Genomic DNA, 20,395 nt, shown 5'->3' with positions numbered 1-20,395 from the left:
AAGTAAGTAAGACGTTTTGCAGCATAAGTTAGTTGTCTTTTTTTTCAACGGAAAAGTCTGTTTTACACTCTCAAACTGTCGCAAAAGTCTGATTTTCAACATTCAACTACAAAATCGGATAACAAAGACCATCCAACTATCAAAACCGGACAAATTTGTGGCCCTTGGGTGATTTTGAAGGTTGTTTTGTATTAAGAAAATAAAAAAATTCTAATTAGATCTAAACAATCAAAAGTAATTTAATTTAAATTAAACAAATATGAAACTAGTACTAAAATTTTTCTAAAAATGTAAACTATCTATTATTGCTCTATTTAGATCTTAATTATTCACAAATAATAGGCATAATGTAGGCAACCAAATGTTATAAACATAAAAAAAATAGATCTGAATAACTGAAAAATATCGTGCCAATAGAAAAGTTACTTTTTTAGAAAGTTTTACACCAATTTTGTATTGTTTTGATTTAAAATGATTTTTTATGAATTTTTAGTTTAAATTTGAATATTTTTAATTCTCACAAAATGGAAAACCACCTATGGGCCAAATTTACTTTGTTTCAACTATTGAATGGCCTATGTTATCCGGATTCGTAGTTAAAGGTTAAAAAAATCAAAGTTTTGTGATAGTTGTAAACTAGACTTTTTCCTTTTTTTTTCAAAAGCAAAGTTAGCTTTCATTAAATCTACCCTGAAATATATCTTGATTGTGCATTAATTTGGTATATAGGTGCCAATATATTCTTCTAGTGACTTCGTTCAGTGTAGAGAAATTTGACTTATGACAAAACTTATATTTTGTAACGGGAAATACACTATAAAGTTTGCATCTGAGCACCGTGAGCGAATTTGTGCGGTGTCCCTTTGAAATCCTGAATTGTTAGGCCCTTATTGCTTCCTGTATATTTTTCTCTCTATTTGAAATCTCCAAAGAGCAACTCATGTTTGGTATATCGTATCATATCGTTGTGCATCATGGAGTAATATACTTACCGCAAAAAAATGGAGTAATACGGCTGCTGAGTGAGCTGTAGCTACAATGTGCAAGATCTTTAGACTGTAGCAAATGCACCTTTTTTGCTGCCGAGTCGGTGATGCAATGCAAAGGCAAAACGAACAAGATCTTGCACCGGTGACTACGCTATTCGCTTGGCTGTGGTTGATGGTTGGTACTGATTTATTATGAGAGAATAGTACTGTTGACTGGCTGGTAGCTGGAGACTGGTGTTGATTTAGTACGAAAGAACAGGTTGGTTGGCTAAGAAGCCAAACGCACACAACGTACCCGGTTACCCGCACACGCTGCAGCATCTCCCCACAGCAAAGCTACAGACTGACAGATGAGACGAGGCAGTTGGCTGTTGGCTCCCCACAGCTGCGTTTCTGGAATCCTGGCCTCTCAACTTGGACGAATTCGGAACCAGAGCTGTAGACTCCAGTGCAGCAGTGATTAGAATTTCCCTTTTTCTTTTGGTCACATCAGTTGGCAAGTCGCCGAGTAAAGGTAGCCAACTGTGCGCTCCTGCTCTGCCTTCGTTCCATCTGCTTTTACTTGTCGGAGTGCAGAGCTGTCTTTACCTCATACAAATGGAACAAAGAACTTTATGAACTTTCTTAAAGGGAGGAAAGGAGGGGTAAGAAAGTGAATTGGAACAGGAAATATCATTTGTTGGAACTTTAGATGAAGAATGAGCGAGGATCTGATCATCACGGACCAAATTAACTGCAGCATTCGACGCGCAAGGCCTGAAAGTACACCTGAGTTTATTATTCAGAACACGTACACCTGATGAAAATCCTCCCAAAGATCAAGGCCTCCTCAAACATGCAACATTTTCGTAGGAATTTCCTAGGAAACTTCACATTTTTTTGTTCGAACCGGATGTCCCGTGTCCTGTAGAATTCCTATGAAACCCTCACATTTGAGAGGAGGCCGGAAGAACAGGACTAGATTACGAGAAGCGCCACCACTGCTGGCAACACTCATCAAGCACACACACAGTCAACTAGCAGCTGAAGATCTTGCAAACGTTGTCTCGTCTCAGCAGCGTTTCTAAGACGGACGGTTCGAGGTCCTTGTTGGCTAATCAATGGCGATGCAGTTATTTACTGGCAAGTTTGTGGGTGTAAGCAGGGGCCGGGCTCGCGGCGAGGCCGCTGCTGGCGCTCTTGCGCCACTTCCACGAGTCGGCCGGTGTGCTGGGCAGCGGCGGCAGCGGGAGGACGGCGGGCCGGCGGCACAGCCCGAACGGCCACCCCTCGCAGTCCCGGAAGCGCTCCCACGCCTCGGGCGACCGCAGCATCGGCGGGGGCGGGTCCATCATCATGCCCGCCGCCGACGACGCCACGGTCGCCGCCCGGCTCGTGCTGCGCGTGAAGAAGCTCTTCACCGAGAAGAAGGCCTCGCTCTCGTCGTCCGCGTCACAGTCGCCGTCGCCGTCATCCTCGGGTGCCTCATCCTTCTCCTCGGCCCCCTCCACCACGACGCACGTCTTGGGACTTGACACCTTCTCGAGGACGGTCCTCGGATCGAGCGGGGTGTAGGACCAGGCGAAGGCCGCGCTGGACAGCGGCAGCGGCGGCGAGTCCAGGCTGCACCTCGACCGCTTCTTCATCTGCCGGTTCCTCATCTCGGTGAGCACCACCTGCGCCAAGAAACGCGGCGCGCGCTCAAATGAATTCCCCGAACGGATCGATCAAGAACTCTCAACACGTACGCTACCACGGCCCTTGCGCTGTTACCTGCTTGGTGTCGAGCGCTTCGTCGAGGCCGCTGTCGTCGTCGTCGCTGTCCTCGCCGGAGCTCCAGCCGGCGCCTCCGGCGGGGACCCCGACGCAGGGGACGTGGCAGTGCGCGTAGGTCTCCCGGATGAGCGACGACAGGGACTTGCAGTAGTGGCTGGCGGCGGCGGGGGGCGGCCTGGGGTGGAGCTCCTGCGCCAAGCAAGGCATTGCTCCCCGATCAAGTGATTCTTCCGCGTGCGGCTACGGACCGAGTGATTCTTTGTCCGCGCCGTTCATCCGATCAGCTCGTGATCCGATCGGCGAGGAGTGGTGGATATAAATGGGGAAGCTCGGTCGGGGTGTGTGGAGATCGGAGGAGGAATGGAATGGGTTCCCGGAGGAGGGATGTGGACGTGCATGACAGGTGCCCGGCAACTTCAAAAGGAGAGGCTTGCTGTGGGAGAGCGTGTGCTGGCGTTCGTGGAATTCGTACGTAATCCTTTGGGTTGAAGGCTAAGTAAGACGAAATACTGGCCGTATTTGAGTTGGACAACAGACTAGAAATTGCGGCGTCACATTGCAGATATACAGGTACGACGTACTTACTGAAACTTACGTGCCCGTGTCCAGTTGGTACATGGTTGATCGTCGCCGCAGCATTACATGTCAAACTCTTTTTTTTTTGTAACATTCTCCGGATGGTTCGGTGCGAAGAAGTCTAGCATGAAAGAAACATGACCTCTGTCAACAGGGCTAAACAGTTGCAGGACACTCTTGTTCTGTAGCCTACACTGAAAGATTATGGAGTAACTATGGTTGCCTGACATGGCTCACCATAGGTTGCATGTTTATATATAGAGCAAGATTTACAGATATAGATAGTTCTAAACTAGGACTCCTAACTTGAGTTCTATTCTATCTATAGTAAGTTACAGGAGTCCATCTATCGTTCGGTTACAGAAATCCTAATGTAACACGTTTACAATCTCTAACACCCCCGCTCAATCTAAACTTTCCTAACCACCTTGAAGTTTGAGATTGCGAATAAATGTATTCATCTTTGCAACCGGTAAGGCTTTTGTAAATCCATCCGCCACCTGATCTCCAGAAGAGATGAACCGAACATGTAGCTGTTTTCTCATAACTCTTTCACGCATAAAGTGAAAATCAATTTCAATATGCTTTGCTCTAGCATGAAACACAGGATTAGCTGATAAGTAAGTTGCACCAAGATTATCACACCAAAGAACTGAGGTGCGATACACTTTAACCTCAAGTTCGATCAACAATTGCTCAAGCCATATTATTTCTGCAGTAGCATTAGCCATTGCTTTATATTCTGCTTCTGTACTAGATCTCGAAACAGTTGGCTGTTTTCTAGCACTCCATGATATAAGATTACTTCCATAAAATATTGCGAAGCCTCCAGTAGAACGCCTATCATCTGTATCACCTGCCCAATCTGCATCTGAGAAGGCACTGATGAATGACGTCAATACCTTTTGAATATGCATCCTGAGTCCAATGGTGTGTTGTACATATCTAAGTATTCTTTTAACTGCAGTCCAATGAACTGAGGTCGGTGCATGAAGAAATTGGCAAACTCTGTTGACAGCAAAGGATAAATCTGGTCGTGTATTTGTTAAATACTGAAGAGCACCAACTATGCTTCTGTAGCGAGTAGCATCTTCTGGATTGAGAGGAACACCATCATAGCTCGACAGTTTCTCAGAGGCAGATAAAGGAGTCGTGCAGGGTTTGCAGCCGAGCATTCCAACACGCTTCAACAAGTCTTGTGCATACTTAGCTTGAGATAGAGTTATGCCATCTAATTCTTCTTTAACTTCTATACCCAAGAAGTAATGTAACTTGCCAAGATCCTTTAATGCAAAGTCTTCTTTTAAATCAGCAAGAAGAGTTGTCACCGCTGCAGGTGATGAGCTTGTAACGATAATATCATCAACATAGATAAGCATATAAATAGTTGTACCACCCCTATGATATATAAAAAGAGACATGTCTGATTTTGACGGCACGAAACCTAGAGTGATTAATTTGGAACTTAACCTGGAGTACCACGCCCTGGGCGCCTGCTTCAGCCCATAGATAGCCTTGTCCAACTTACATATATATCCCGGTGTTTTAGTGTCCTCAAAACCCGGAGGCTGCTTCATATAAACTTCCTCTTCTAGAACACCATGCAAGAACGCATTCTGCACATCAAGTTGTCTGAGGCACCATCCACTTGACACTGCAATAGAGAGTACCAATCTAATTGTAGCTATCTTGACAACTGGGCTGAAAGTGTCTTCATAGTCGATGCCATAGCGTTGCTTGAATCCCTTGGCAACTAACCGAGCTTTGTATCTATCAATACTCCCATCGGCTTTTCGTTTGATTTTGAAAACCCATTTGCAATCAATAATATTCTGTCCAGTTTTTTCTGGAACGAGATGCCAAGTTTTATTCTTAGCTAGAGCTTGAAATTCCACTTCCATTGCATCACGCCACTTTGGATCTGAGATAGCTTCATCAACGGAATTAGGTTCACCAGTAGCACTAAACATGCCATATCGAATCATACCATCATATAGCTTCTTTGGTTTAGTAATACCGCTTTGCAACCGTGTTTGGTGACGCGGAGGATCAGGTGCTGCTGCTGGAGAATCAGATGTTGTAGAAGATCCGGGTGGCACAAATTCATGTGCACCTGATGTTGTAGCATGCAGCGGTGTCGTAGGTGAAGATTCCTCAGGCGCATGCAATGTTCCAGGTGGAGACTCAGGCACCACCGCATTACCCCCACCTGTCGCCGCACTGTTTTCCTCTGGCACAACAACAGTGGTGGGCAGCGGTACTGATGTTCCCCCAGGCGGTGTAGTAGGCAAAACAGCTCCATTCGTCGAGCTGGAAGGAGACAGCGTTTCCACCTGTGAGCTGCAGTCCAGGCGATGTGCACAATTTTGTGCCGGTAGCGCTGGGAGCATAGGCATGGGACCTGCAATTTTCTCAGGAGATTCACTAGAAACAACAGGTACGTTAGTAGTATTAGTAATATCAAATGCAGTACAGTCATCATCCCCTGGATTTCGAAGGGAAGAAGGCAGTAGAACAATTTCTTTTCTTAGGGAGGCACCGGCGTTAGGATGGAGCTTTGAGAAGGGAAACACGGCTTCATCAAAAACGACATCACGGGAGATATAAATGCGTCCGGTGGAGATGTCAAGGCACTTGAAACCTTTGTGCATGGAACTATAGCCAAGAAAAGCACATTGGGTGGATCGAAAAGATAACTTCCTGGAATTATATGGCCGCAGATTGGGCCAGCAAGCACAACCAAAAACACGGAGATTGCTATAATCGGGTGCATCATGAAAAAGGCGAGTACTAGGAATTTCAAAATCAATAACCTTGCTGGGAAGAATATTAATGAGATAGGTGGCTGTAAGGAAAGCTTGATCCCAAAATTTTAAAGGCATGGAAGCATGAGCAAGGAGAGCTAAACCAACTTCAACAATATGTCTATGTTTGCGTTCAGCAGCACCATTTTGTTGATGAGCATGAGGACAGGACACACGGTGTGTGATCCCAATTTTCTTGAAGAAAGAATTTAATTTTTCATACTCGCCTCCCCAATCCGATTGAACACAAAGAATCTTCTTAGAGAACTGTCTTTCTACTAAGTTTTGAAAATCTTGGAAAACTCGAAAGACATCCGATTTATGTTTCAACAAATATATCCAGGTGTATTTGCTATAGTCGTCAATGAAGCTAACATAATAGCTATAACTTCCAACAGAGATGGGTGCAGGCCCCCACACATCAGAATAAATCAGATCAAGAGTCATTTTGGGGTTATGCTCTTGAAACTGCTGCGTTCACACTGAATAGGGTTCCAAGTAAGTCTGTTGAGAAGACACCATATGAGATATGGACTGGGAAGCGTCCCGGATTATCTTTTCTCAAAGTTTGGGGATGTGAGGCTTATGTCAAACGTTTGATGTCAGATAAGCTCACTCCAAAGTCAGACAAATGTTTCTTTGTGGGGTATCCTAGGGAAACCAAAGGATATTATTTTTACAATAAGGCGGAAGGCAAAGTGTTTGTCGCTCGCAATGGTGTTTTCTTAGAAAAGGAGTTTCTCTCAAAAGGATTTAGTGGGAGCAAGGTGCAACTTGAAGAAATTCAGGAAACACCCGAAACTGTTTCAGCACCCACTGAAGATCCACGGGATGTGCAAGATGTTGCACAACCCATAGTTGAGGCACCAGCCCCACGAAGGTCTATAAGGGCACGTCGCGCTACTGACAAGCTCAACCTCCTTATTACGGAGGAGCGCCATGTATTATTGATGGAAAATGATGAGCCCTTGACCTACAAAGAAGCAATGCTGGGACCCGACTCCGACAAATGGCTTGAAGCCATGGAATCCGAGTTAAAATCCATGCATGATAATCAAGTTTGGAACTTGGTCGATCAGATTGACAGTGTAAGACCTGTCGACTGTAAGTGGATTTTTAAGAAAAAATTAGACATGGATGGAAATGTTCACATCTATAAGGCACGATTGGTGGCGAAAGGTTTCCGACAAATTCAAGGTATTGACTATGAGGAAACCTTTTCGCCCGTCGCAATGCTAAAGTCTGTTCGGATTCTCCTAGCAATTGCCGCATATTATGACTATGAGATATGGTAAATGGATGTCAAAACCGTTTTTCTTAATGGACATCTAAGTGAGGATGTGTATATAACACAGCCTGAAGGTTTTGTCGATCCTAAAAATGCTGGGAAAATATGTAAGCTTCAGAGGTCCATCTATGGATTGAAGCAAGCATCTCAGAGTTGGAATATTCGTTTTGATGAAGTAGTCAAAGGGTTTGGCTTCATCAAGAATGAAGATGAGCCTTGTGTTTACAAAAAGGCTAGTGGGAGCGCACTTGTGTTTCTGGTCCTATATGTGGATGACATATTACTGATCGGAAATGATATTCCAATGCTTGAAGCCGTTAAAACCTCATTGAAAAAGAGTTTTTCGATGAAGGATTTAGGAGAGGCGGCTTATGTTCTGGGTATTAGGATCTATAGAGATAGATCAAAAAGGCTAATTGGATTGAGCCAAGACACGTACATTGACAAGATATTGAATCGGTTCAATATGCAAGATTCTAAGAAAGGTTTCTTGCCAATGTCACATGGCATTACTCTAAGCAAGAGTCAGTGTGCTACGACACCTGATGAGCAAAAGAGGATGAGTACGATTCCTTATGCTTCAGTCATAGGGTCGATCATGTATGCTATGCTTTGCACGCGCCCAGATGTTTCCTTTGCTCTAAGTGTTACGAGCAGGTATCAGTCAGATTTCGGTGAACCTCACTGGACAATTGTAAAGAGTATCCTTAAGTACTTGAGAAGAACTAAGGATATGTTCCTAATATTTGGAGGCGAAGATGAGCTCCTTGTAAAGGGTTACACCGATGCTAGTTTTCAAACAGACAAAGATGACTCCAAATCGCAATCCGGTTTTGTTTTCTGCCTCAATGGTGGGGCAGTGAGCTGGAAGAGTTCCAAGCAAGATACGGTGGCTGATTCGACGACAGAGGCCGAGTATATTGCAGCTTCCGAAGCTGCAAAAGAAGCTGTTTGGATCAGAAAGTTTGTTTCTGACTTGGGTGTTGTTCCTAGTGCGTCCAGTCCAGTGGACCTCTATTGTGATAATAGTGGTGCCGTTGCACTAGCAAAGGAGGCTAGAACAACTAAGAAGTCCAGACATATACTGCGAAAGTATCACCTCATCCGTAACTTTGTTGAGAGAGGTGATGTGAAGGTTTGCAAGGTGCACATGGATTCAAACATTGCTGATCCGTTGACGAAGCCTCTCCCACAACCAAAGCATGAGGCGCACATGAGATCTATGGGTATTAGATACTTACATCAGTGATTCTAGTGTGCGTGGGAGATTTTGTGTCATGAGTATGTTTATGTAATGATAAATAATAATTATTTGTTCCATGGATGATTATTTTACATTGATTATCAAGTATGTGACTTGTTCGTGAAACTCTTTGTTGAAAATGATATGATTCTAAATTATCCCTAGTTTATGTCGTTGTGTGGGACAACAACGACGTTGAGACTAGCACATGCATTAATTGATGATCATGTTTCACGGATCATGGATATGGAGATATCGGATTAATGATGTGGACACATGTTGGTGAACATGGTGTTGGATTGACCCACTCCAAGACAATGTTGGGATTGTTATTTTGTATGTGCCATCAGTTGTTCTTGAGTGTTATACCTACTGAATCCTTAGACATGAGATCGCCATTGTTTCTCACTGTGTGTAGTGGTGCATCTTGGGGCTGCTAAACGCTACTCCGTGACTGGGTAGTTATAAAAGCAGCTTACAGGTATGTCATGAAACATGAAATGAGATGTGAGCGGATCAAGATGGAATTTGCCCCTCCTAGATAACGGGAGAGATATCTCTGGGCCCCTCGAGATAGTTGGATTTGAAAGTGCATGGCCATGCCAAAGTGATTAAAGAGTTAATCATGATGACTAAAAGTTAGTTATGAATAGAATCCACTATTAGATCGAGAGAATGGTCGAGCTATCACAAAGGTGGCACGCATCTCGCTTTGAGCTTGACTGGTATCGTGTGGCAAAGGGATCGGTGTATGAGTATATCTATGGTTCGGCCGATATGATCTTTATGTGTATTTGTGAGTCACTATGCCCTGCTAGGTGCCGCTATTGACTTGTGATTCGGAAATGATTTCCGATCACGACCACCTACATATGAACCTAACGGGTCACACACTTAAGGGGTTTGGAATGTTGGAAAGCTTGCATGTATGATTGTCTCTAGTGCAAGTGGGAGATTGTTGGTGATATGCCCAAGAGCCCATCATCACAATACGGTTTAAAGGCCAAAGTGGATATTGATCCAAGAGGGATTAGGGTTACTAATGGGCCTATGAGATAGAAGCCCATTAGTACGCCCTATATATATGAGGGAGGGGCTAGGGGGGCGATGACCTGAGCCGCGCCACCTCCCTAGCCGCCGCCCCTCCCTCTCTCTCGGCCGCCGCTCTTGCCGTGCGTGCGGTGCTAGCACACCGACGCCCGGCGTTTCATCCCCGTACGTGTGGACTCCGTGGAGGCGCTGCTGCGACTGCTGTGCTGATCGGCTGCTGGGATCAAGTACGAGGAGCTCGGTTCGTGGGACGTGATCGACTACTTCCTCTACATCGACGCGCGACTTCTTCCGCTGCGCTGCGCGTCTAGTGGTAACGATCTATGATCTTCTACTCGCAAGTATCTTGGGTTTATGCGGTAGTGATGCTAGCGTAGCCTACCCGTTTTCCTACACTACTCTCGGTCCTAACTCCCAAAGGCATACCCAAAACGGGTTGCTTTTACGGGTGAAACGTCGCGGCCCGGATGAACTCGCCGTTCTCGAGTCTTTGACTATCTACACACTCAACCGGCCAGCACTCGCGGCCGGATCCTGTGATCCACACGCGAAGGGACGGAGAGCGACACCTCGGACTTGGGAGCCGCCGGCCGGCCGGCCAAAACGCCCGCCGGGCGGGTGCTCCGGCGGTTGCCGTGGCGGCATCAGAGCAAGCCGAGGCCGCTGCTCGTGTCCGTCCTCGCGGCGGGCGGGGATGCGCTAGCTGGCCGTGGCCGTTGTTTTCGCGCCTCTCTTGAAGCAAACGCTAAGCCAACCGCTCACCCGCAAGCCCACTCTAGCTACGCCGAGCGTGAGGCGAGGCCCGACGCGACGCGTAGGCTCTCGAGTCTCTCGGCGACGGTGAGGTCATCGAGCACCGAGGTGTGGGACTCGTGCAAGCTTCTGCAGCGTGGCATTTTTCAGGTAGTGGTTTCATGTAGCTTTCAGGGGCATGGAGAATCAAAGATCAGGATGCGCTAAAGATCTCTTCTGTCGATGCGATATGAGGCGAGGAGGATCTCGTGCGACGAGGATCTGGTTCTGAACGGAAAATTCCTGAGATACAATACTGGAATAATTGCGCTGGTGGAAAAGGCCAAGCAAGATTTTAGCTTGTCCTGCAACTCATTTTGCCGTGGATGGCAAGCAGTTCCTGACGGAGAACCATGCAGATACACCCGTGAAGAGCAAAAGGAAGAGACAGTGGAAGTAGAGCAAACAAGGAGATTAATTTAACCTCGTTGTCTTGTACAAATGACTTGCCGGTAACGGCAGGCACAATTTTGCAAGCATCTAGTGCTGAAAGATTATCCGCTAGCATTAAGAAAGGTACACTCCCGTTTTGCTTGTGCATGGGATGCTGTCCTTGCTTAGCAGTACAGATACGGGCACAACATGGAGCACTGTGTTGGATTGATCTATCGTCGATCTGGCCCATACGCCAGATCGGGCCTTGGTCACGACCCTGAACGCCCTGATCGGGGGCGCCCAACCCTTCTGTGGTTGGTGGGGCCCCGTCGCGCTACGCATATAAAAGGGGGTGGGGGACCCCACAGCTCGAGTACCAAAGTTCGCCGCCGCAGTCTCCCCACATACAGACCTAACCCCTAACCCGATCTAGGGAGTGCAGTGGCGACGGGAAGCTCTGCCGACGCTACTTCCCGGACGCGCCCCTTCGTCCCCGTCGCCGGCCAGTGCCGGTGGAGGCCCGAGGGCTACCGCTTCCCATGCCGACCTTCGCCGCCGCCGGATGCCCTCTTCACCGATCCGGAGTTCGTCGCCGCCATCATCGACATGTCTTCCCCAAGCGCCAGCGCCTCTGTTCCTCCACCAGCGGCGGCCACTCCTCTGTTCCTCCACCAGCGGCGGCCACTGGCGGATCTGGTTGTCCTCCTCTTCACCGATCCGGAGTTCGTCGCCGCCATCATCGACATGTCTTCCCCAAGCGCCAGCGCCTCTGTTCCTCCACTAGCGGCGGCCACTCCTCTGTTCCTCCACCAGCGGCGGCCACTGGCGGATCTGGTTGTCCTCTACCCCCCTCTCTCATTCTTGTACTAGAGATAGGAAAGAGCGCAAGATCTACTTGTTGTTGTACTATTAGAACTTGTACCCGTGCCCGATCTGTGCACACAGAGCACGATATTGTTTATCTCAAGAACCCTAGAATGTAACACACTGTACTGTAACTACCCAAGGAGATCCGCAGCCCGCTGAACCATCCTTTTTATTGAAGACAGGCAGCAGATGGCCTCAAGCAACAGGGACTTGTCGTCAGGTATCAGGACCAAGAGCAACAAGCAGTAATTTAGCTGTTGTTCAGGCGAATGACTGGCAGGTGCGACCATTAAATCGGCCCATAAACAACATTAACCAAAGATGTACCGGATAACCACCTCGGGGGCATTTTAAATTATAAATTCCCAGCGTCTGCAATTGACAATGGTGGTTAGCTGATTACAACGGTCAAGGCGTCATTTATCACAATGCAACCCCCATCAGGATCTCACAGTACTTCCCAGAAGAACTAATAATCTTAGTCTGCACTATTTTCAGGAAAACCAGAGGCATATTCTTCAATAATTTTGAGGTCATTTGCTCAAACTTATCACTGCCGGGAAACATACAACCAGAGTCTGAAATGTATTATGAAGTTTCATTTATAACCAAACGAACTTTGAGAGAACAAGAGCCACAGCCCAGAACGACAGAAGCTGATTCAGAACCAGACACCTGCTGTTCTACTTCTCCATCTCCACTGACCAATATTCCCATCTCATTAAGTTCACACGAAGTGATGGAAAAATAGTCACCACACCTGCATGGGTACATCAGCTCCACAGTATCAGCAGTGCTCTCGATGATCATATCCCCAACTTCGATTTCAGATGCAATGATCTCAAGGTTCTGTCTGGATGATTGCAGCTGCTTATCATAGTCTGCTCTAGATGCAGGATGACGTAGTATTTCCCAAGCTTTCTGCACGCTCAGAAATTCTTGCTGCTCACTGGAAGGCACAGATGACTCTAGAGTTATATGTGCTTTGTCAGGATGTGTGTTCAGAGCAGCAGACTTGTATGCTGCACGGATTTCATCATATGTAGCATCTTCACTCACAGATAAAACCTCGTATAAGGTTTTCTGGATGGAAATGTTGCTGCCTAGAACCATTGGGGAAGTTGGACCACTGTATGCAGGGGGGGAAACAATTAAGCACTCAACAAATCCTGAACATGTAATATATGCCAAAACACATCTTTGTATGAATAATATCATGATGAAAATAATGCAATGTGTGCTATTTGTTTCTACAGATTTTGAAATTTAAGGAAACAACTTTTTTATCAGGTAAACAGATCTTGGTTTGAACTAAGAAATTGACTCTGGAAGTACCACCAATTTATATTTGGTTTGTTTCTTCTGAGATAAGTGTTACAAAGAGGCATGTAACTTCAATTTTGGTTTAGGAATAGCAAGCAATCTAAATCACCAACACTAGGCTAGCCGCTAGCCACCTTAGTAAAAAAACGTGTGGTAACCAAACATGCCCTACACCATTCCGGTTTTCAATTTCTATGTTGAAATGGTCATGCGAACATAACTGTGCACTCCAGATTTTCGTGTAAAATCATCACATGACTAGCACGAAATTTACTTAGCCGTGTTTTTTTTAACACAAGTGGCAGAGCAAGGATTTTGCAACAGGATATTTTCAATTCCTAAGCCAAAACAAAATGTCCAATCCAAAAATAAAAATCTAGTTCACAATGTCGATAATTAAATAGACTTACAGTCCTCATCAACCAGTTGATATCTTTTTTATCCATCAATCAGCCAAATTCGTACTATAAATTGATGGGGATGAGGATTTGGGGTCAGCGTTTTGGTTACCTGTGGCCTGCGGGACTAGAGGGAGCTTCGGGCAGCTCGCCGGCTGGCGGTGGAGGCGGGAGAGACGATGGGGGAACGGAGGCGGCGAGGGTGCTGCCGGAGCCGGGAAGTGGGAGACGGTGGGTGGCGGAGGTGGCAAGGGACGGGCAGCTTGGCCGCGCCGCCTAGGGTTCGGTCGGGCGAGTGGGCAGGTAGCAGGGAGGGGTGGTGGGGAGCCGAGAGCGCTCGGACTCGGCTCGGTCGTCTGGCTAAGTGCCAACGGGCCCATTTGTGGGCCGTTGCGTTGGGTGGGGAGGGGGAGATGGGCCCATTAAGCGCTGAAAGAGATGACTTTAGGTGCTTGTTACAATTTTTTTCCTAAAACTATTGGAAATGTATGTGCCACGGGTACATATTTAAAAAAACCAACAAAAAATATATTTATATTATACAAAAGACATACCAGACAAACCAACTCTTATTTTATCTAAATTTTTTTAAACATATAGTAATCTAAAATAAAACATTTATTTTTTCATGAAGTGAGATGGAATGCACCGAACCAACAAATCCTACCACCGCTATTTTAAACATATAGTAATCTAAAATAAAACATTCATTTTGCTTTCCGTTGGTAAAATGAACCAAGATGGTGTTCTTCTTTTCTAGAGAATAAGTTATGTTCCATATTTTTTTCGTTTGGGCTATCCGTAGCACCTTATATACACGAGCTATAGTATATATCTAATCTAAAGGAAAGTATCCATGCTTCAATCAATCAATCACTTAATGAAATATTTATATATGCAACACAATAAGAAAGACAATACATACCCATCACGTCAATCAGTTGTAAGCAAAAAATATTTTCTTTCTTCATAACAATCATAGTCATAAGAATTGCTTGATTAAGTACCAAAAAATTCCATCAGTCAATCGTTTAATTGAATATTTTCATAAGCAACACAATAAGAAAAGAATGCATTATCTCTCATGATTGATGATTGTAGACTTTCCATATGAGACCCATGATTATTGGCCGCGTCCTCTTGCCATGATCAATTAATGTTGATATTTCGTAAATTAATGTTGATATTGCCTAAATAACTGTTAAATTTGATGGGCGGGCATGTTGGGTACGTATGACAGTAGGAAAGCAAAAAAAAATTAGAGGGTTCTGGTGGAAATATTTTTGAAATACCTGTTTTCATCCATCACCATCTCGAGACCTGTGGTGTGGGATCATCTTGTTTTAACATTTATAGTATAGATAATCGGTGGTATTGAATTGAGAGTAAATTGCACCGACCATACAACAACTTGTCAGGTGGGTACAAATTGGTCCAACAACATATAAAATGCTCAATTTAGTGCAATAACTTGACAGGTGGGTGCAAATCGGCCCAACAACTTGTAAAATGCCCAACTTAATACAATAACTTGGAAAATAGATGCATTCACAGTGCAAACATTACACGGTAATGTAACTAACGCAAAGTCTCAATAAAGAGTATATTCATATTAGGACAAATTATTAAGTACTATTTGACCATTGATTTTTTGTGTTGCGCCTGTGTGGCAATGTATTTGGCCAGGATAAGAACCCTCACTGTTTAGAAATTAATGTTATGTCTTTACATTAATTATTTTTGTATAGTGATTTAATTTTAATTAAACTATTTAATTTGATATTCAATATTGAAAAATTCACCCTCACTGTTTACGATTTATTTGATTATATGCACAGTTAAACTAAAAAAATCAATACATTGATATAAACTATTGATATCTTTTTGGAGCTTGGTACATATGTTAAGCCTCATATATTCGTTAGAAAGGAAAAATAAGCTAAATAAACAGAAACAAATATGGGCATTGTTGAATACATGAGCAGAAGCGCAGAAGAAACCTAAGGTTTCAGGGTCTCTCTTATCAACTTCAATGTTTGAGTGATGCTAATGGTGTAATTATTATTTTTTGCATTTGAACTAATAAAAAATTGTACATAGTTGAAAAGCAACAACCGAATCACCATCAATAATTTCCATTTATAAAATTTAAGAATTATTGACCTTCATCTACTTTGCTTAATATGTTGATGTTGTAATGGTGGTTAAATAATATATAATTTTAATAAAACCATAATTAATTTGTTCTGAGAATAAAATTATTGGTGTCCATTGCGACACAAAAATCTACAGTCAAATAATACGTTCCGATGTGAATATACACTTTATTGTTACTTGACGTTAGCAAGTATATTGTCGTGTAATGTTTGGACTGTGAATGCACCAATTTACCAAGTTATTGTACTAAATTAAGATTTTTCTAACTTGTTGGATCAATCTGCACTCAGCTATCAAGTTATTGTACTAAATTGAGAATTTTACAAGTTGTTGGACCAATTTGTACCCATCTACCAAGTTGTTGTATGATGGATGCAATTTACTCTTGAATTGAATTATAGTATCACCGCCCTGACGGTGGGCCACACCTGCGCCGAAGATGGTGTTAGCAAGGTAGGGTTTGGGAAGAGCAACCGGGGAGAGAGCAGAGAATGGTGAGCGTTGGGCTAGGCTCTAAGTAAACAGCGGATTTGGACCAACATTACCTATAGATATGTAGTATATATACTTGATGGGGATAAGGATTCTTGTAGGTTGCAAAGTTGTAATTCTTGAACAATTATTTGCTAAGACATCAAGAGGAATGGAAATATTCCTTGTGAAAAAATGAGGAACAGAGGTGTTGCATATTTGCATCACCTTTTTGAAAATATGGAGCTACTTCTTTGCAAGTTGGGCTTGGATCCCTTCAATTCCTTTTGCTTCTTATGATACGCACAAAGTCCTTTATGGAAGGAATAATCTCAACGCAAGCATGGATTTGTTAAGATTTTAGCTCCAACTTGACAACTTCACTTATGAGCCGAGGAAAGATGGCCCGGGTAATCTTAGAGCATCTCCAGCAATAGCCCCCAAATCACAGCCCTCATATAATTTTTGGAGGCTAGTCTCCATCTCATACCCTTCAAATAATACATCCAACTCCAGCAAAAAACCCTCATATTTGAGCCCTCGTCCAAGTCTAGAGGGCTGGTGAGTGGGGCCCACGGATGGAGGGCTCCCTAGAGACCCCCAGGACTAGGGGGTGGATGGGGAGATTTGGAGGCCTCCCTACTTTAGGGACTCAAGTAGAGGGCCTGCTGGAGTTGTTATTCTTGATTTTACCCTTCAAATTTGAGGTAGAGGGTTTGATAGAGGGTCTGCTAGAGTTGCTCTTAGAGCAACTAAGTTGTTCAGGTAGAGCTCGTTTTGCTGCGTTGAACTTGAACAATTGGCTATCACCATTGCAGCCCCGGGTTCGAATTCGACCTTTTGTCTCTCATACAATTTGAATTTGGAGTCCAATTTTTTTGCATGGCAGTAAAAATGGCAGAATCGTCCTTCCGGAGTTCCGGTCATCGCTGACCCGGCCCCAAGTCTCCCTCTACCTGCCCGTTTACCGCGGCCGTACCGGGGGGTCCGCCTAATTTACGGTCGCGCGTGAGGATTGGACTGCGCGGTCGATTCTCCGCGCAGATTTCCGTTTTAGGTAAGAAATTGATTTTCTTTCCTTGTTTTCCGGGAAACAAGTCTAGCTGCACGCAAAAACATTAAATCGCACCCCACTGCCTATTCCACATGCATGTGCATAGATTCATCTGCTAGTTCCTACCAAACTATTCTAAGGCATGTGCAATGTGCATGGATTCATCTAGTTCCCACGCTTGGTAAGCTCCTCCAATTATATTCGTGACGATGGATCCCATTGATAAATACAACTATATAAGTATAAAAAATTTACATAATGCAAATTATAAACAAATTTATATAATAAAAAAGAGATAAAGCAAAAAGTTTGAATCAATTTTTTTGTACAAAAAGATTCCGAATAAATTTTGGATAAAAATTGAAATCAAAATTTGTGACAGAGCAAAAATTCAAGGAAAAAAATTAAACACACAAAACTTTGTGAAAAAGAGAAAAATTTGAGGAAAAAAGAGAAAAGCAAAAGTTTGAATCAATACTTTTTGTCCAAAAATATTACAAACGCCAAAAATGGAAAAAATAAATTGGAGTAAAAATTAGGAAACAAAATTTTTAGAAACACATTTTGCACAAAAAAATTGGAATCGAGATGTGTGGGAGAGAAAAAAGAACACAAAAATATCTGGACAAAAACTTTTGGAGACAAGCATTTGTGTTAAAAAATTGAAACAAAAAATCAGAAAAAAATATAAAGAGAAATCCTAAAATAAAAAGTTGGAGCAAAACTTTGGGAAGATAAAAAAATTACGAACAAATGTTATAGAACAAACTTTGGAAAGATAAAAAAAGAACAGGTGGTGAGCTTTACCTCGCCGGCGCATGAATCGGAGTTTGACGGACGGGCTGGAGCACTTATCCGGCTGGTCGGAGCATGCCGATCTGCAGCATCTGCTCGTCACGCGCGGTGTCAAAGCAGCAGCTTGCCCACCGCTTCCCACTTTCACGTGGCAAGTACTCCAATCACCCGGCCAGCAGAAACATTGGATGGTGGGCCCCAGCTCCGGACGCGTGTCCGCGTCGTCGACCGGAAGCAAAAGAATCACCGGTCGATGTAAAATCAGCATCGGGGCCCGGGGGGTGGGGGGACGGGCGAGCAAGCCCCACGCGCGCACCGATGCGATCCTCGTCTACCCCAGCCAGACTCCACCGGGAGGCACCGACGCAATCGCCCCAGACCCCTCACCCCTCTCGCCTTCTCCCGCCACAGGCCAGACAGCCCCCGCGCGCGCGCGGCGCCCCCACCCAACGGCCAACGCCGCCAGCCCGGCGGCATCGGCGCTTCGGCAGCCTGGCGCGCCCGAGGGCAAGTACAGCCATGGCTGACAGCGCACCGGCCCCCGGCGGCCGCGCGACACGTACACGCCCGGCCCCGCTGCGGTTGCTCGCCCACTTTTTCCCCGTCCCGTCCGGCGTCTGCGCCGCGGTAGGCGGCTGCTGTTATTGTGGCCGACGACTCGACTCCTTCCAAGATCCATGGGAATCTCCCGCTCCGCCTCCGCGGCCACCCACTCCTACCCAGGACGGGGAGGCCCGGCTAGCCGCTGGCATAAGTAAGCCCCGGCTTGTCCCGCCGTTTTCCACCTAATCCCATCGTTATCTCCTCCCACCCACGCCCCAACCGGACCCGTAACACCAAACAGTCTAAGGCCCCAACCACAGGAGGAGAGGTCATCCGTCCTCGTGGAGTGAACATCACGAGGGCGAACAAGGAAAAAGTATGGCCGCCGCCGCTGCCACGGTGACGGCGGTGTCGAGCTGCGGCAAGCGCGAGCGCGACATTGTGGACGCCGGCATGTCAGTCACCAGCTGTCTCCCTCTCTGACCTCGCTCTTCTCCTGCGTCCTGCCTTCTTTCTCGCTTCTCCTCGAGACAGCACCCGAGCTGAGCGAGCCAAGCTGCTATCTAGCTCCTCGTACGAAGGCACGAAGCTGTGCTTGCTAGCTCCAGTGCAGCTGTGCAGTGCGCGATCTCGCCGTGGCTAATGCTCGTGCCGTCGCGCAGGCCCAAGAAGGGGAAGAGAGGGACGCCGCCGCCGCCGGAGGAGGTGGAGGCGTTCCTCGTCGCCGCGGAGAGCAGCTTGGCGCGGCGCTTCGCGGCCAAGTGAGTATAGCCTGCACCCTGCAGTGCTCGTGCTCCCCTCCTACTTCCAGCTTCAACCCTTTATTTGTCTCTGCGACTGCGAGCTTCCAGTTTCAGAGCTTCCATATATAGCTTACAGTAGCAGTAGCAGCATGCAAGGCACAGCCGTGGGCCTCTGACCTCCGTGATGATGCATGCTGCTGCTCAATCTCTGAAAACTGTCAGTGTGGTTCTTATGCACACTTTGCGTTGCGCTACTAGACAGTTAAAAAGTGCCAAACAAGTTACTGTGCTGATACTGAACACTAGCTTGTAGCTTTGCCTGGTCTGTAATTTTGGTTTCCTGCTGTTACTGTGAAGTTATCCCTCCTTTTTTCTGCTGAAACCTGAAAGGAATATGGCCTCTAGTGCTGCTAAACAAATGGAGCTTTTATGGGATCGTGAGATGGCTCCAACTTTGCCGCTGGCCTTTTCGCGTAGGCACAGGCTGTGAAGCTTTCCACAGGCCAATGGCCTCCTTTTTCCCTTTCCGTTTCTTAAAAAAAAAATTCCAAACAAACTGCTCACCTTTTCCCACTCGTCTGCCGAGTCTCAGCAAACTGTTCACATGTTGGCAGTGCGTTTTAACGTTTGGATCTTTTTGGTCATGTTCAAGGTACAACTATGACGTCGTCAAGGACGCTCCCAGGGACGGCCGGTGCGAGTGGGTCCGCGTGGGCCCGTGACACGATCGCGCGCACGGCCGCTCGGCCAGTCAACCGTCAGATCGAAGAGAAGAGGCCCACGCCCGTGTCCGCTTCGGTGTTGATTTCCCTTGTACCGTACTAGCTACTTACCGTCTGTGTAACACTTCTCTTAGCTGTAATTATGCTCACGAGAGGGCTAATCATGTGAAGCCTCAACCTCACTACGTCAGTGGATGTTCCCCTTGTAACTTAGCGTTTGGTTAACATGTCGTTATGTGTAGCCCAGGAAAAAGAAGCTGTAACTTGTCGCTATGTTCGATTTGTCGGTTCCCCGTTCATATGATCATATCAATGAAACAGAGTGTTTGGCATTCAGGCCCACACAAACTTCTCCTCTGCTGAACTGTAACAGCTTTTGTCTTCTTATATCTCATAAAACTGTAATTGTTTACTTGGGACACGAAATGCTCATAGGAATTTCGCCATAGA

The 20,395-nt window shown here is 45.6% G+C and overlaps 3 protein-coding genes across 3 annotated transcripts; 1 reads left to right on the top strand and 2 right to left on the bottom strand.

Moving 5' to 3' along the window:
* Positions 1-1,741: 1,741 nt before the first annotated feature.
* Positions 1,742-3,531, bottom strand: LOC120660896. Its single transcript, XM_039939561.1, has 2 exons — positions 2,742-3,531; positions 1,742-2,644 (listed from the first exon to the last, which is right to left on the bottom strand). The coding sequence occupies exons 1-2, from the start codon at positions 2,949-2,951 to the stop codon at positions 2,102-2,104; spliced, it is 753 nt and encodes a 250-aa protein (XP_039795495.1). The 5' UTR covers positions 2,952-3,531; the 3' UTR covers positions 1,742-2,101.
* An 8,532-nt stretch (positions 3,532-12,063) lies between these two features.
* On the bottom strand, positions 12,064-13,814 carry LOC120660897 (DPH4 homolog). The gene is made up of 2 exons (XM_039939562.1): positions 13,573-13,814; positions 12,064-12,868 (listed from the first exon to the last, which is right to left on the bottom strand). The coding sequence occupies exon 2, from the start codon at positions 12,850-12,852 to the stop codon at positions 12,328-12,330; it is 525 nt and encodes a 174-aa protein (XP_039795496.1). The 5' UTR covers positions 12,853-12,868; positions 13,573-13,814; the 3' UTR covers positions 12,064-12,327.
* Positions 13,815-18,351: 4,537 nt separating this feature from the next.
* On the top strand, positions 18,352-20,293 carry LOC120660895 (cyclin-dependent kinase inhibitor 6-like). The gene is made up of 3 exons (XM_039939559.1): positions 18,352-18,935; positions 19,143-19,241; positions 19,876-20,293. The coding sequence occupies exons 1-3, from the start codon at positions 18,859-18,861 to the stop codon at positions 19,943-19,945; spliced, it is 246 nt and encodes an 81-aa protein (XP_039795493.1). The 5' UTR covers positions 18,352-18,858; the 3' UTR covers positions 19,946-20,293.
* Positions 20,294-20,395: the final 102 nt, after the last annotated feature.

The sequence above is a fragment of the Panicum virgatum genome, chromosome 2N, assembly GCF_016808335.1.
Source record: "Panicum virgatum strain AP13 chromosome 2N, P.virgatum_v5, whole genome shotgun sequence".
NCBI lineage: Eukaryota > Viridiplantae > Streptophyta > Magnoliopsida > Poales > Poaceae > Panicum > Panicum virgatum.
Note: the sequence above shows the minus strand (reverse complement) of the source record. Positions and strands in the feature narration are given on the sequence as shown.